A 12,136-nucleotide genomic window follows, 5' to 3' on the forward strand; every position below is an offset into this window, starting at 1 on the left:
AATATTTATGCATAAGCTTTCAGTAGTTTAAATTAATAAACCTTTTTACGGGACTTTGGGCGGTGCAACTATTACTGCTACGAATTTAATTGGCTGAAATGTCTGACAATAACCATTTATGAGCAGCATACGTATTTCCGTTGGGCATCCAGTTACATTGTAAATCACATGACCTTCCCTATATCAACACACAGACGCCATTAATATTAAAAGCGGAGAGGCAGAAAATCAGAGGTGAGACATTTGCCTTTCTGAACATACGGAAGTGATGTCTTTGTTTTCTTACTAACAGGGTGGGTATGCTATGAAGTAAGCAAAATCAAATCGAAAAATCGCAAACGCTTCTATTCGAAAAAACGCTTGACAGTTTCTTTTCTATCGCTTTGCTCACCAGCTACGCAAAAATATCCTATCAACAACAAAGTGGCTAGCTAGCTAATGTAAGCTAGCCGACAAGACAGATTAAGACTTGGCACGTCTTGCAATCGCTAGTTCGTGAACTTGCTAGCTACATGCCAGCTCTCTCTGAACGTTTAATATCACACAGTTATGTAGTCATGCATCGAATCGATGAAAGTAAGTCAAATTAGAGAATGTTAGTCGAGATTAGCAAACAGCTTTTGTTCTTGTCAGAGGCAGTGCTGTGCTTATTTGACATGGTCGCTGTTGTTTACGGAGCAAGCTGCATGCTTCTACCAGGCTAAGGATTAATTTTATGCCAATGATTTTTGATCCACGCTAACTGACATTAAGAGGGCTTCCTCTTTTCGTGTTTTTCATCACTTGGACGGTTGTTTTCGTGGTTAAAGTTAAGTTTAGACAGTTTTGAACGCGAGATTTCATTAAATGGTTCCAACATTTTTGTCTCGAGGCCAGACAGACATTTTGAAAGGTCGCGAGGTTGCCAGTTCGTAAAGTAAGCTAATGGTGCCCGGCAGAACACTCTTTGCTGATACTCCACAATTGCATCATTAAGCTAGCTGGTTACTTAACGTCGGGTTAACAATCCAACGGTTGTTGACTTGTCAAACCGCATTGAACATGTCCTGAAATCCTTACAAAAGAACGTGCCAAAATTGTGTTTATAAACTGACGTCAGAAGTGTTTCCTATTTCGGAAAGGACGTCTTGATCTTGAAACCAGCTATGCTTGGGCCTCCTTGCAACAGGGGGGTGCACATCCCCTGATACATAATTTGCTTCGTTCTTCGTCGAATGCAGTGGAAACCTTGATCAAACTCGATAAGGTGGACGAGACGGTCTAGCCCTAGCAGCATAGAGATAACTGAACTGACATTTAAGCAAAATCTCGTCACAACCAGGGTGAGCACAAATCTACTGACCTGTTCTGTCATACTTTTAAGTGCGCACCCCTGCATGCTAATGCTTGTCATACCTGTTAGAGGGCCAAGATAGGCCGAGCTGTTTTGATCTAGATTTTGTAGTACTCAGTTCTCAGAGAGCACAGAACAAATTGGGAAAGACGGAAAAAGTTGCCCTTATTCCCAGGTGGAAGTTATATTTGAGGCCGACGTCTGTTCCTTGCTCTTGTTCTTAGGCTTTTGAGTGACCTAGCTCATTTTGTTCGAGGTTGAAGTTAAAATGTCTTGCGAGTTTTAGTACCGTAGCTCTGTTGCCTTTGTCGTCATGAGTTGTGAAGCACCTCCGGGCCCTTTTTTTGTGACTGTAGGTTATGTTTAGCATACTTCGTGTGTCCACTATGTAGATTGGAAAAAAATGACACCCAGTATAGTGATCCTAGCCTACCGCTGTAACCGGATTACTATTTTGATACCGCACCCTACCAAAGCGTGGACAGTGTATTTTTAGTTTGGTTTATTACATGTCGGGTTCAGTGCGTTTAGTGCATGTGTAGTAGTAATTAAGCTAACAATAAATCTGTCCTCGGGCCAGAAAACACCAGAGAAAGGTGTGTGGCCAAGGTGAGGAGGAGATGCAGAGGAGTCGAACTGAAATGTGATCAGCGAGTAGCTCCTAAACTTTTCGTGTTTTCCTTAGTCTAGCCCCGTAATGGTCGTCTTCTCAGAAGTTTACGTCTCCAGTGACTGCTGAAGGTACAAGGCCTGTGATAAGACGGAGGTCTGGTGTCCGGTTATCGTGTCAGTCCTCTACTGGCGTTCTTGCTTACAGTATAAACATATCTCATAGCAGGTCGTATTTGTTTTGAACTTGCCTAGAACATCGACACAATCGCAAAACTTGTTATTCACGATAGACTTTTTGTTCCCCTTTTCATTTAAATGCAACACTAGTCGCTCCAAACTCTGTGTGCACTGGTTCAAGTGACGTAATTCTGATATCAAATTTGAGCATACATGCTGAAATAGTCTTTTGTTGTAGTATTACAATGGCAAATTACCTTTGCGTTCTGTTGTTTTTGACTTTGTATTTATGTTTTACTTGGGCCCGTCGAGTAAAAATGTGTTGGGCTTGTTCTCTTGACTTGAAATATTATGACACCAGTGACAGGCTGTTGTCGAAAATGACGAAAACTGCACTGTGCTGTTTGGTGTCTCACTGACGTTAGACGTAGTGGCTGGGGCATTTGGTTACCTGTACAAAGAGAATACATTCATCTAGCGCGATTATGAGAGACAAGCTTAAGGCAAGTCTAAAAGCTTTTAGCGTTTACTGAGTAAACACGGTCTATTCACACGCATTGTCACATGAAGACAAACCCTTAATCTACCACACTGGATTTAGCTTAGTAGGAGACAGCTGGAAGCTATTGAATTGAAAACTCGTCCATTTTAGTAAACATAATGTAGATTTTGCCTCTGAAAGCAGAAGGGACAAGAGAAGAGCAGGAAGTTGCTCATCACTAAACTCACACTTGATTTGTGCCATTGCACCACTGTTCCTGTTGTCTTGTGTTTTGACCTTTAACCTACCTCTTACTTTTAAAAAGAATGAGCTTTTTTTTCCCCTTTCCGTAATGTGTGTCTGGTTAGCTTCTGTTCGATTACGAGAACGTTCTCAAAGAGTGATGGAACTGACATAAATTAACTTTATCGTCCGGCTATGTTTTATTTACCCCCACTATATTCACTTCACTGTCAGTCTAGGTGGCTTCCTGTGTGACGGCGTAGTCTGGTATGTGGTGAATTTAATCTTGTCTGCTGTCAGAGGAGTCCAAACAAGCAAGGGCAAAGACAGAACTGATAAGAAATTATGTGTGAGCTTGCAACAACTGAGGAGTTGTTCCTGATATAGATTTACAATGTCTGTGCAAACAGAGCTCAAAGAGAAATAAAGTCTTTTTTTTTTTTTTATGCCATGTACAATCTGCATTTCTTATTGTATTCTGAACACCCCTCTCTCTCTTTCTCTCTCTCTCTCTCTCTCTCTCTCTCGTACCCCCTCAGTAATTTAGAAATGGATTCCAAGCCTCGTCGGCTTCCGTTCTCAGTGTCCAGCTCTTCGTCCCTGTCCTCGCCTTCTTCCCTCTCCTCTTCCTCAGCCCTGGGCTCTAGCCGACTGTACGGCAGAGGAAGTGTTTTGAGCAGTGACCGGTTCTCCAGGGGAACGCCTGTCAAACTGGACACTGACTACCAGGTACTCAGGTTATCATCACGCAACTCCACAGGTGGATCTTTTCCCAGCTGAACCTGTCTCGCCAAACGTTAAACCGTACTGTAATGGTTTTCAGTCTTCAGTGTACTTGACTGCTCATTCAGCAACGTGTTACTCAGGCCGGATTGAAGCGCAGGGTTCGGGAGTGCCTGTCTGACTGTCTGTCAATATACTACCAGTTGCATGTGGAAGATTTTCTTTGTTTGCTGTGTCATAGTTCATTTGCCTCTGAGACCTGACGCTGTCTGACTTAGAGATGCACCCGTCACCCACATGCTGTGGCTGTCCTCATATTTAACTGCTACACAAATGGCTTTATGAAGCAGAGATAGTATCCTTTGCCTCGCTCTCAGTTTTAAAAAAGTAATTTGGTTTGCCTCTCTTTGCGTCGAGACACCGAGGGGGGGGTCGCACAGCAGAACGAAACCTGCCAGTTTCCGAACGGCGCGTCTTGCTGATCCGTAACGGAGCTCGGTTCATGGGGGAGGGCCTCGTGTTTCGTTCGCTTCGTTAGCGAGAGCTTTTTATAGGGCTAGCCCAGATTCCTGGCCCAGTGTAATTCAGGCCCCGCTCGTCACCATGGGCCGCGTCGCTAGATAAGGTTACCGCCCTGGGTGCTCTGGGGTTGTTTTTGACCCCTCGTGTGTGTGTGTTTGTGTTTGCCTAAAACCTTAGACTGTAACTTCAGAAAATGACTTGTAAGCACAATAAGGAAAATAGCGAGTGCACAGAACGCGCAAGTCACGCCTTCGCCGGTCGACGAAACCTCTGCGGTAAAAAAACATCGGCCACTGGAAAGGGAAACAGCGCGATTAAAAAGACAAGACTACTCCCTTATTTTGCAAGCAGACCAACCATGGAATTTATTTGGTTTTTTTTAAATTGCACAATGAAATACTGACATCGAAGAGGAACTCAACAGAGCGTTCACTTAACCAGTTCCTCTATGTACAAGTGTTGGCTCAGTGGTTGACAGCAAGTGTTTCTTTCTTTCTTTTTTTTTTTTTTTAACGGTATGTTGTGGTTATGAGATTGCATTCTGTTCATTCACCTGTCAGATATCACTTAACACTATTTCTGTCACCAGGGTTGTGGTTCTGCGCATGTGTGCGTGTGCTCCACCCAAACGCATGTGCTTTTCACATGTGATGCCACGCGTGTCCTGTTGACCTTTTTACGTGTCCTGTGTCGCAGAGCTCACGTTTTCTCGGGTCGACCAGAGACTACACCTCGGCCGAGAGCCGTCACCCAAGCTGGAAACTCTCCACTCCCCTCTCTGCCTCTTCGTCCGTGTCATGTGATCGCCCGTGGGCGGAGTCCTCCGTGGGGAGCCGAAACAAACCGGTAAACATTTGGATTTTTTAATTTTACTGTAGCACTTCATTTGTTGGTAACCTGCCATAGCGCCACATTTTCCACTTCGGTTGGACCAGTTTGAGTTTCTTCCTGGACCCGAGGGCCTTGCTCCGACTCTTGAGAGGAGCTTAAGGATAGGAGGACGAGCTTTAAGGATGTACATTTGAGCTTTCTCACAGTTTTCCCCCATAGCAGATATCAAAGACTGTAGATGGGGTGATGTCACAGGGTGCTAAATTTTCCTAAGCCCTCGCCACCGACCGTGCCGTTTGGCTCGTGGTTTTTCCAGAACACGGTAAAGGTTTGACTGGATTTGTTAACGGTTTTACGCTCTTTTTTTTTTTTTTTTTTTTTTTGCTCGGACAGGTGGACTCTGAAAGGAGACTGGGATCATACTCTGGGCTTCTCAGTTCAGCTCAGGACAGCGAGACCAAAAGAGCCAAGCTCTCTTACACAAACAGAGCGGGGTACACCAGGCCCTCGTCAAGCGCCGGCTCCACCTCTGCCTCCGGCCTTTACTCCGGCTTAGGGAGTAACACAGGTATTTCACCCGCCGTAAACAGTTTACTCCCAGGACTGTCTGAGCCTCTCCCATCTTCTGCTTGTGTTAAACAAAATACAAAGTAAGAACGGTTGAGGGTTTAGCTTGTCGTGCTTACTTTCCGTTCCCACGGATAAAGAAAGACGAACAGCATCGTGCTTCGAACTTGCCTGTCTCGGGGGAAGGTAAAAATGAATTGATGTACTAGCATTTTTTGTTTGTTTGTTTTTTTTAAACTACTGCTGACGTGTTTTAAATGCTCTTATAGTAGTAATGTGATCCCAGTTAGATTTCTATTGGAGAGAGAGATGTGGTGAATAGTATGGGAGTTGAGATGAAGAATGACCCTGTGTGTGTGGGGGGAAAAAAACTATAAACAGATTGATTAATTCTACGCTGCTACCTGATAGGAATAATTATTAGGCAACATCGATATTGTCTTTTGATTAAGTGAGATACAAATTTGGTACAAAGAAAGTTGTCAAGCAATATAATGGCCATCACAATATCTGTAACCTTGTAAACTAAATGAGCCATCCAGCCGGTTAGCGTTCTCCCACAGTAAAACTGGTTTGTTCTGTTTTGGTTTGACTCCCTTTATTGTCCTTTCTGCCTTTATAACTCTACTGTCCAAGGGCTTCCTGGACAATACAACACTAATTAGATGCATTGTTTTTGTAGTGGAACCTTTTTTTCCCTCCATGTCTTTGCTTTTGTTGCAGTAGCGTAGTGCGGCTCTAACAAACAGTACGTGGATTACTAGCATTGGAAACTTCTGGAAATAACACGACTTTTTTTTTTTTTTATAACTCGAATAACATTTTTTTTCTTTAACTTGTATCTCTTTAACATACAGGGTAATAATGAACTGACCTTGTGTTTAGATTCATCGTGGAAATCGTTAAGCTCTCTGTCCAGATCATCTTCATCTACTTCCTCCACATCTTCATCCTCATCCTCATCCTCGTCCTCGGCGGACGGTTTGTGGGCTCGGAGGGACCTGGAAAAGAGAAACGAGTCCGTGCTGGGAGATTCCAGCACCAGGAGCTCAGGACTGTCATCATTATGTATGTGTTGACTCATATTCTCTCCCTTTCAAACATGCGCAGCCTCCTTTCATTTCTGTTTCTGTTTGTTTTCCATAGGTCGTCTTTCTCTCTCTTACATACACACTCAGCGTCTCAGTCCCATGAACATAAACGCCACTGTGTTTCATCTTAATGTGTAACCCCTCAGGGCAATGACACACACACACACACACGTGAACATTAACTGAGTATGTCTCTTTCTGGGAGACCTCTGTAGTTATTTCTCCGTCATTGTGTTCCAGATCGCCCAGAGCGGGTGACCTCCACTTACGCCCAGGGCGCCCGGCCTAAAGAGAGTCTGTACTCCTCCCGTCGGGAGAGCGGCTCCACCAGCCGCCGCTTGTCCTCCGACTACCTGTCGTCTCCCTTGGGGTGTGACTCCCACAGGCCCTCCTCAGACTATCAGCCCTCCGGCCTGACCCGCGACTCCCCTCGCAGCAGCTCCAGCTCCAGCTCCAGCTCCCTCAGGACGCCCAGCACCTCCCTCTCGGACGCCTCCCGCCTCTCCTCCTGGAGCGCCTCCCCTTACACGCCCCTCAGCGAACGGAGCACCAGTCCTCCTTCCTCTAGCCCCGCCCCAATCCCCGCCCCCGCCCCGGTCTCTGCCCCTGAAAACGAAGAGCCGGACGGAAGGCGTTCCACGAGACGGCTCCTGTCTCGCCTCTTCTCCCGGCGTTCCAGTCAAGATACGAGCTCCACCCCGAGCCCCGCCTCCCGCTCGTTCGACTCCGCCTCCGATGACGCCGTGCCCGATGCCGCCCCGCCTACGGCCGGCAACGAGAGCGAGGAGACGGAGGTCAGGGGATCGGACCCCGTGCAGGCTTTTGCCTTCCTGCGGAGGCGGAGTCAGGGGCAGGGCCTGACACCAGTGCAGGAGAGCGTGAACCCGGGGGTGGAACCAGAGGCCCTGCGGGGCACGGGAGGGTTGGCGTGGTTGTCGTGGAACCGCTGCACTCCCCTCTTCTCCCGCAGGAGGAGGGAAGGGCAAGAGGAGAGCAGCCGGATGGAGGCCCGCCGGACCTCCCAGTACCCGCTCAGCGGCAGAGACGAAAACAAAGCTCCGGACAGGGACGCCCGACGCGAGGAGGAGGAAGATGATGATGATAACGAAGACGAAGAATCGGAGGGCGCTACGGCCGCCCGCCCCGCGGGGGCCTCCGGCCTCTCCGCCTCCCTGTTGCAGGACGCCGCCCGCCTCGCCGGGCGGAGCCACGGTGTCGCCAGGGTGATGACCAGCCCCCTTTTCCGCAGACCCGAGAACGTGATGATTGCCGTGGACATAGGGGGAAGTGGGCGGGGCCAGGCTGATGGACAGGCCAAGGACAAGCCCGCCCCATCCAGAGACCCTGAGAAGCTTCGTAAGATCCAGGAAAGGTGTGCGCTGCCGTAACGTAATCTTGATATATAAACCTCATCATTCTGAAATGAAACCATTATCAGTGCTAATTAACACTCAATTATGTGGAGAACGTTATTTCTTAATTAATGGGTTTAATGATTGAATTAGACATAATGGCTCCTTCCTTTGACTGCGCCGACTGCTGTATGTCTTCGTTACGGTACTTTCAAAGAGGACAGAACCATAATTGAGTTTGATCCTGCTAAAAAAAATTATTAATTATGTATCAACAGTGATGTGTGAAAATAGAAAGCAGTTTTGCCCAAACACATAACAAAAACAATTAAAAAAAAAAAAAAGTATGTTAATCACCTTAGTAAAATTGCTTAAATTCCCCCCCCCCCTTGGCCAGCCTGCTGTTGGAGGACTCCGACGAGGAGGAGGGAGACCTGTGTCGTATCTGCCAGATGGGAGAGGAGTCGAGCTCCAATCCGCTGATCGAGCCGTGTAGATGCACCGGGAGCCTGCAGTATGTGCATCAGGAGTGCATAAAGAAGTGGCTTCGCTCCAAAATCAGCTCTGGTAACTATCCTTCCTCCTCCTCCTCCTCCTCCCTCTTCTTCTCCTCCTCTTCCTTCTTCTCCTCCTCCTTCCCACCCTCCTCTTCTGCCAGCCTGTTCTCAAACCAACCCGCTTACTTTTTTTTTTTTTTTTTTTTTTTTTTTTTAATCTTCCCCGCTCAGGCTAACATTAGTCAGCAGTGTAGAGTATGCAGGCATCTGATCCAAGCCTAGTTTAATCAAGCTCTTCACACGCTTGAGCAGCCGAGTCAGTGATGTTTGGATAGGGCTGAGGCAGACAGTCTGCATGCAGCGTCCCGGTGCTGGAACACCCTCGAGCGCCTGATGTCACGCCCGTGACACGCCCATGTTCTAACAAGATCCCGCCCCCGTGCCACGCCCAGGTTGGTCCCATCAGGATCCTGCCTATGGTCCACACATGTCTGACCCACACATGGCCAATCTGTGCTCACCATCAACGTGGAGTTACCGTCATTTGTACTTAATACTGTAACTAGAATATTCCTGAAGAGCGAATCCAGTACATTTTGCTGGCTTGAGAACGAACTTGCGATCATAGGTTCATAGGTGAAGATCAGGCAGAGAGGTCCGTTAGATCAGGCATAAGCTTTACAACAGGATACAGCTATGATGTTTCAGAATGAATGAAATGCCTCAGATATGGTCCGTCATTTTCATAAAAGACCCAGACGTAATTCGTAGCCACCCTTTCAGCGGTAAGATTCACACTAAACTGCTCTGTGATCGATGCTCATCGTTTTGCTCCTCACCCGTGGTGTTTTTTTTTTTTTTACCCTCAGGGTCAAACCTGGATGCCATCACTACCTGTGAACTGTGCAAAGAGAAACTCCATCTTGACATTGAGAACTTCGATATCAACGAGCTGTATCGCTCTCATGAGCGGGTGAGTGGTCTGCACCGAATGCATCTCCCATTCCGGGTTGAAGCTCCGAAGCTTTTTAAAAATGTTCGTGATTGGAAATGAACTATCCCGCGCTTGTCTGCACAACCAAAAAAAAAAAAAAAAAAAAAATCTGTTTAGGGTCTCAGCACAGTGATGTGAATTTGACAGGACGGAAAGAATGCTACACGTTTAACCAGTATGACTTGGTGGTCAGAGTACTTTTCTTTCTTTCTCTTTTCTTTTTTTTTTTTTTGATGAATCTTCTCTCTTTTTCTCTCTGTATTCAGTCCGAGTATGAATTCATCAGCTGCGGCCTGTATCTAGTTGTGCTCCTCCACCTGTGTGAACAGAGATTCTCCGACGTTCTGGGTGCTGCTAATGATGCCGGGGTAAGATCCTAACTCGACCCTTCGCTTTTCCAGTATCTTTACATAAACACTGGCCCTCATCCGGGTACAGTAGCTACAGTACATTGGACTCACACACGTCAGCATGAAATAAGTATGTACATTGTTAACTTTATTTTTGTCTTCCTGAGGATAAAAATAATAATAATAATAGTAATTAAGATGTAGTTTAAAATCATTCTCCTCCCTTCTCTCGCTCAGTTTTTCAACTTGGCGAGAACTCTGCACGAGCACATGGACAATCTTGAAAGTACGTTTGACATTTTGACTTTTTTTTTTTTTTTTCTTTATTCGGTGGTGTGTGTGTTTTTACTGCCTTTCCTAACACAAACAGTCAGCTGCTTGTTGTGTGTAGTGTTTAAATCAGACTAGGATGATGTTAGTCTAATGGGTAAGTACAAAACAGACGCTGATGGTGGTGCAGAATGTGTAATTGGCCTCTTTTGAAGATGTGTTAGATTAATTGCACGTAGAATGCATACGTGAGTGAGTCATATTGAGTATGACTTCAAAGAGCATGGCATTCGCTCACTAACAAATGGACAGAATGAAGAGAAATGGGTAGAATGAAGCCGTATGGATAACAAAACGATTGCTCATGGATAAATCAGATGGGTCTGTTCTTTTAAGTGGTCGGACCGCGTCTGGTATTTAAAATGAATCAGCTCTGAGTATGTCAAGGCTAACCTACACTTTTGTCATCTCTCTCCCTCTCTCTCGCTCGCTCTCTCTCGCTCTTTCCCTCTTTCTCTCACTCTTTCTCTCACTCTCTCCCCCTCTCGCTCACTCTCTCTTCTCTCCCTCTCTCTCTCGCTCTCGCTCTCGCTCTCAGGTTCATACGTACCGGACTCTGACGACGAAGACACACCGGACAACAGGCCATCCATTGACTTCTGCGACCTGGAGGAGGAGGATGAAGAGGAAGAGTATTGATCAGAGAAAACGGAGGGGAGAAGTGTTCCCCGCTCTTTCCTCTCTGCTGGACTGTCCTCCGCCGTCGCTCGCGTTAACGCCCTGGAGTGTTGCCGCGACGACCAGGGGAAAGAAGCCCTGCCCCAGCCTGCTTTACCAAGGCTCTCCATGATGATCTTTATGCAGATAAAATAATCAGGGGTCTATAGCTAAGCCAAATGTCGTTGGCAGTTCCTCTGTCCCTCCCTTACACGTCTTTATAGACTTTGTAATTTTTGTTTCTTTTTTCTTTTTTTTTTTTTTTTCATTTTAGCATCTGAGGCTACGTGCACATCCTTCTTCAGCTTTAGTCAGTTCAAATAAAATGAAATAATAAAAAAAAAAAAAAAATTAAAAAAATGAAAACCTATGGAACTGTTAAACCGCGAGTGCTTTATGTGTTTACTGTGCTGTTGACAGGTGATTGCAGTAGAGGGACTGGATGCGTTTAGAAGTTGAATTTTTACACATGCTTTGGTGGAAGAAGGCAAAGGGAAAAGCACACCTCTGTATTTGAGGACTATCTGAAGAGTTTTAATTGTAAAGAGGATCTCCGTGGGGATCCTGTCAAGTGATGTGGTGGATAATTCCCTTTAAATTTTTTTCTTTTGTTTCTGTGCGTTTGTTTTATATGTTTTGTTTGTTTGTTTTTTTTGGCTTTTGAAGTGAGTTTTGCGGAGTGTGATTTGGAAAGAGAGTGAGAAAATGTGAGTGTTTTTGATCACTGAATTAAGGATTTACTAGTTTTCATTGTTTAATGTTTGTTGCGTCGTTAAAAAGCTAATGTAATTTGGTCGGCTTATTGTTTCTGGATTTCATAATTACAATAAAGTTTTTGATGTACGGAGGCACTTCACAATGAGTCGCGTCTTTCTTCAACACTTTAACGGATGGAAACCGAGCAAATTTCGAGATTTCGAATATGTGCGTTGCTCTTTCTCTTAGCAACCCTGCAAAAACTTACTGAAGGATTCCTACCACTTTCTAGATAACACAAAAAGTCAAGAGCCCATTGAATTCTCCCACTTAGCCAATCCAGGACATTACCAGGTTTGCACCTTTACAAAATCGTAGGTGTCCATCCGTTCCATCTGTAATAGAAGTGTTTGTGAACCTGACGTTAATTAAAATTAACACTCTTGCTGTTATTAGCTTTTTGAAAGGGAAAGTTAATCAAATGAACTCGTCATTTTCAAATAGTCACACCGGTGCTTTTCTATTAGGTAGACCTACAACATTTACATACATTGCGAGGATTTACAGTTGATACATGTTCTATATTCCATTTGACTTGTTCTTGATTCGCACCTTCATCGTCTGCGGTATCCAGTCGTCGGGAATGTGGCCTCAGAATTAACGAATGTTTTGTTCAAATC

General features: G+C 45.5%; 1 protein-coding gene across 2 annotated transcripts; it reads left to right on the forward strand.

Moving 5' to 3' along the window:
• Positions 1-206: 206 nt before the first annotated feature.
• Positions 207-11,611, forward strand: marchf7 (membrane-associated ring finger (C3HC4) 7). Of its 2 annotated transcripts, none has more exons than XM_030781888.1 (11): positions 207-234; positions 3,386-3,575; positions 4,788-4,937; positions 5,316-5,490; positions 6,375-6,557; positions 6,821-7,952; positions 8,330-8,499; positions 9,299-9,402; positions 9,690-9,791; positions 10,011-10,059; positions 10,642-10,835. In XM_030781888.1, the coding sequence occupies exons 2-11, from the start codon at positions 3,396-3,398 to the stop codon at positions 10,740-10,742; spliced, it is 2,346 nt and encodes a 781-aa protein (XP_030637748.1). In that variant the 5' UTR covers positions 207-234; positions 3,386-3,395; the 3' UTR covers positions 10,743-10,835. The 2 variants fall into 2 exon arrangements, with proteins under 2 accessions (XP_030637748.1, XP_030637747.1); XM_030781887.1 differs by having other exon boundaries at positions 225-293; positions 10,012-10,059; positions 10,642-11,611.
• Positions 11,612-12,136: the final 525 nt, after the last annotated feature.

Source organism: Chanos chanos, chromosome 8 (assembly GCF_902362185.1).
Source record: "Chanos chanos chromosome 8, fChaCha1.1, whole genome shotgun sequence".
Taxonomy (NCBI): domain Eukaryota; kingdom Metazoa; phylum Chordata; class Actinopteri; order Gonorynchiformes; family Chanidae; genus Chanos; species Chanos chanos.